At 53.3% G+C, this 4,922-nt stretch overlaps 1 protein-coding gene across 1 annotated transcript; it reads left to right on the forward strand.

Annotated features, from left to right (window-relative positions):
* The first annotated feature begins 3,341 nt into the window (after positions 1-3,341).
* On the forward strand, positions 3,342-4,354 carry LOC120693861 (zinc finger protein 579-like). Its single transcript, XM_039977079.1, has one exon. It carries the CDS (start codon positions 3,595-3,597, stop codon positions 4,099-4,101), a length of 507 nt encoding a protein of 168 aa, XP_039833013.1. The 5' UTR covers positions 3,342-3,594; the 3' UTR covers positions 4,102-4,354.
* Positions 4,355-4,922: the final 568 nt, after the last annotated feature.

Here is a 4,922-nt window from a genome sequence, read left to right on the forward strand (position 1 = left end):
CGGCGGGCTTTTCTCTTTTTTAAAAAAAATATTTCTGATTTATCGAGGCGGGCATGGAAACCGCCTCGGTTAAGTCACGATTAATCGTGACGGTGCCTCCGAGGCGATTGTGCCTACCCGCCTCGAAAAATACTTTTCGACCGCCTCAAAAAATAATTTTTGTAGTAGTGTACAAGAGTCTTAGAGCAAGGCTTATGGATTTCACCGGCAGCTAGCTGCAACGCGAGAGCAATGGTGGCGGCCCTACTACTATTTAATGCCACTTTGCTGCTCAGCCAATAGGAGGAAGCGTAGTGTGTCTCCGTCGACTTGAGCGGACGCCTCGCGAGACGCTCTCTTCATTTCTCTCTCCTCCATATAGATATCAGCATGCTTACAATCCGTAATAATACTTGCTCTTAGTAAGACCTCAGGTCTTGGGTTTGACTCCCTATGAGAACAAATATTCTAGAACTTAACGGCGTTGTGCTTTCAGTGGTAGACGATGTTCCTATTAACAGCGAGGTGTTTGTGGTGACTTGGTCAATCTTATGAATTTACCGGCTCAATCATCGAAGATGCTCATATTGGTAGGATTTGTTTACGTGTGTTCATATGAGTGAGTGTGTGTGCGTTGCGGGTGTCTGAGTTGTACTATAAAAATTAAAAAAAGTGATTCTGAGTGAGCAAAAGCCTCTCCCTACTCTCCCCACCCAAGACTTTCTCTACCCTTCCGGCATCAATTAGGGTCAAAATGAGTCTTTGTACATCCTAGGATAAGCTTTAGCCCTTGTATCCAAACAACAAAAAGAGCTAAACTTTGACCCTCCATGTGAAGAGCTGATCTTTAGTCCTTGGACTAACATTTTAGCCCTTTGTATCCAAATAGAGCCGAAATCTTAACAATGTATGGAGGTAGTAGTAAGTACTCCCTCCATCCTGGAACATACATAGGGCGTTCTGGGTAACTGGGTTTTTACAAACAGATTATAGAGGTAGAGAAAAAAATGTATATACCATCATTATTGCATTGTTCAATTATTAATTGTTCAATTTAATTTTAAGCTGCTAGCACCAGAATTAAGATGATTAGCATGTCTGTTTTACTCTCCTGGTCCACCGTAATTGATTTTTTTACCAAACTAGCATCGAAATCAAGAAGATTATGATTCTTTTCTTATCCAAAGAATTCTAAGATGGCTTAGGCCCTGTTTATTTTCCAAAAAAAAATTTACAGTATCCCTCACATCGAATTTTTAAACATATGCATGGAGTATTAAATACAGTTGAAAAAAAACTAATTACATAGTCTAACTGATTAGCATGAGATGAATCTTTTAAGCCTAATTAGTCCATAATTAGACATTATTAGTCAAGTAACAATGAAATATGCTACAATATCAAAACCCAAATTTTTTCGCGAACTAAACACAGCCTTATATTTAAGTATAAATTTTAAACCCTCCAATACTTTATACGTTGCACGAATGAGCTACCACTAACCGAATGGACACGGAAAAAAGCTTTTTCCCATGGCATCGTAGGTACGTCGGGAGAATGAGCTACTACTAAGACCATCTCCAACTCTCTTAGTAGGATGGTGTCCATAGCATTAATGAAGCTGCCATATAAGCAATTTGATGACATGGCAAAAGAGTTAATAAGGCAAAAAGTAGACATGGTTTCTCATGCAAGACATCATGTCTACACAAGAATCAAGAAATGGAGAAGAGTGATACGGTGAGGCAAAGAGAGAGAAGAGAGTGAATTGGATGAGATTTGTTTGCTTTATTTATCATAAAAACTATGCATTGAAGAGGTATTGTGCATGAGTAGTTTTTTATCCATTTTTTCCTTTAGACACCACATATAGACACTCTGTGTTGAGATGGCCTAACCAATGGACACGGAAAAAAAACTTTTTCCCATGGCATCGTAGGTAACACTCGAAACAAATTAACGCGCGGAGACAAATTAAAGAACTATACGTTTTGGATGCGGGGCACGTACCTGCGCCAGCGCTTACCTGAGTGCATGCACGCCCTTTGCAAGGCACGGCGTTGCGCGACAAGCCCACCCGGTTGTCTCCTTTTTTAAAGCGCCTGTCAATTGTCATGTTCCGGAGCACCATCCAGCCTTGTATCACGTACTCCAGAATGCGGCCACACACACCCAAGGGGCCATGAAGCCAGCCAATGCCCAATGGACGGCCGCCGGCACGAACCGGACGCTTCCAAGCACGCGCGCGCATCGACGCCAGCGGCCGCAGCGAGCAAAAAGCTGAGGGCTCCAGCGTAGCCCGAGCCCCGCGGAGCGGGCAGGCGGCGGACACGAAAGCCGCCCCGCGCCAGGGTGCCGGTTCCAATCAGGCCGGGCAAGGCCAGCCCGGCAGACGCCGCCCGCGCCGCGCTGTTCGGCTGTCAACGCCGGCGTGGAAAAGCAGCCGCGCACCAACGGAGAGACAGTACTACGTGCCCCGGCGATCGGTGGAATCACGTGTGGAGAGAGAGAGAGAGAGAGAGGGGCGAGGCATGGAGCCATGGAGGCGCGCGCCGCACGTAGCGTAGCCGTAGCGGTAGCGTAGCCCCCGTGCGCATGGGTAGCCGGCCGCCAGCGCGGTCCCGGACGGAGGGGACACCGTACGCGCGGCGGCCGGCGCCTTGTCTGGACGGGGGGCGAGGCGCCGAGGCGGCCCCGCGGCGTGGCGTGCACGGTGCTGCCCCGCGGATGGTGCCCGTGCCCGGCCGTGCGTGCGTGCGTGTCTTGATTTCTCGCGCGTGGAGCCGCGGCGGCACGGCCAACCTAGCCAGCCTCCGGAAATGCGTGGCGGTGATGCGTCCGTTCGCACGTTGAAGACTCATCGTGAGACTGAGATAGTCAAGCGATACGGATTTCCAATCGCGACGGATCATCCGATCCGAGTTTAAGTAGCTATCGCAGGCATATAACAAAAAGTTCGTGTCCTCTTCAACACTTTGATACACGATTGAATCGCCATTCTTGCTTCAGAAATAAAACACGTGATGGCTCACGCAGTGCTCCGTGCGCTTCCCTTTTTTTTCTCCGCAAGAGTTAATCGTTGTGTTGAAAATGTTGCCAACTTGATGGCTCAACTCAACAATCTTTTTATCCACTCATGTCTTTTAATTTAGCGCTGGAACTGACCAAAGCAAAAGAAAGCACGGTAAACTCCGTCGTCAGGTACTCAGGTTCTCCAGGACGTGCGGTTGACCGGTTGTGTGCGCTGCCCGCCGCCCCGCCGCTCGGCCGGAGCCGGACCCATCCAACCAAGCCAGTACCGAACCCCAGCAGGGAGGGAGGCTCCAACCACGCCATCGACGCACGCACTCCACCACCCAAACCCAAAGCCCCAACTGCCACGCTCCCCCGACACCCAACTCGCTGGCTGGCTCCCGCCCGCGCCCGCGGAAGCTTCCCCAGGCCCCCGCCTTATAAAGGACCACGCGCCCGCACGCCCACGCCGCACCACCACCACGAGCGCACGCCGCACGCGCGCCCCACTTCTCGCTCTCTTCATCCGCCGCCGCGCCGCGCTCCGCTCGTGTCCGCGCGCACGTGTGCAGTCGCGCTCGGTCGGCGGCCGGCTAGCTAGCCATGGCGACGGGCAGGTCGAGGGAGGCGGCGGGCCCCGCGCGGTGCCGGCGGCACCCGAAGCACCGGCACGCGGCGGGCGTGTGCCCGTTCTGCCTGCGGGACCGCCTGTCGCGCCTCTCCGCCGCCGCCGCCTCCGGCCCCGCGCGCTCCGGCGCCACCGCGTCCGCGTCGCCGTCGTCGGCATCCTCCCCGTGCTCATCGTGGGAGGAGACCGTCGCGCCGTCGTCAGCCCAGGCCCCGCGGCCGCGCCGCGGGAGCCTGGGCCTGCTGCTGCGGCAGGAGGGCCGGGAGGCGGCGGCGCTGGCCGCGGGCCGCCGCGCGGAGCAGGAGCAGGAGCAGCAGCAGGACGAGAGGACGGCCAGGAGGGGCGGCAACTTCTGGGCGCGGCTGCAGCAGCAGCTCCACCACGGGGGCTGGCACCGGAAGGACGGGTGCTCAGCGGCCGCGGAGAAGCAGGGCGCCCCCGCCCCCGCCGCCGCGCCGCACAGGCGGGCGCCGGTGGTCTGACGAAGGCGACGACGAATCGGAGACCGTGCCGGTGGACGAGCGCGTCGAGCTGTGTTCGGTTGTGTGCTGTTCGCCTGTTCCTGTGTGTTACGCTGTTGGTTATCTCGCAACCCTCCCCTTCGGTTTCTCTTCTTCCTGTCCTGTGATCTGCTGGCCGAGTGGCGGCGCATGGCGGGCCTAATGGCTCGCCCATTTTGTAAACATCTCCAAAAACGAAGCTCGCACTCGGCTCATTCGTGTTCTTCCGCCACCACCGATCACATCAAACGTGTTCTTCCGCTACCATGATCAGATCACACAGTTGTGCGCTAATCAGAACTAGCCGTGCAGCCGAGTTGTTTACCTGTTTTTTGGCAAGTAGTGACCGGCATTTTCTAGTCCTCGGGCAGGCACAGCTGCTGCGCAAAAGCAGGGGGCCCTCCTCTCGGCAATCAGCAGACACATCGGCCTTTTCTTTTTGAGAAAAGACACCTGGTGCTTTTCTTTTCTTGCATGGCAGGTGCAACTAATATTCTCGCACGAAGTAGCGTACAACTAAGACACTGCTTTGGCAATACTCTTCGTTATGCATGTATTATTCTTTTTTTCCAGGGAATTCATTACTCATTCTCCGTTATGAATGTTGTTTGCAAGGTTTTTAAAGCGGAAAGCGGTAAGGCGAGGCGATGCGTCACTGCTCGGACGCCTAGGCGATAAGGCGAGGCGATGTCTTATTTACTTGTAAACACATGTTCATTTATCTCTAAAACACATACATTTACTTGTAAAAGAAAAAAAATAGAGGACCACTGGGCCTAGAGATGGAAAACAGGCTCATCAAA

Source organism: Panicum virgatum, unplaced genomic scaffold (assembly GCF_016808335.1).
Source record: "Panicum virgatum strain AP13 unplaced genomic scaffold, P.virgatum_v5 scaffold_183, whole genome shotgun sequence".
Taxonomy (NCBI): Eukaryota; Viridiplantae; Streptophyta; class Magnoliopsida; order Poales; family Poaceae; genus Panicum; species Panicum virgatum.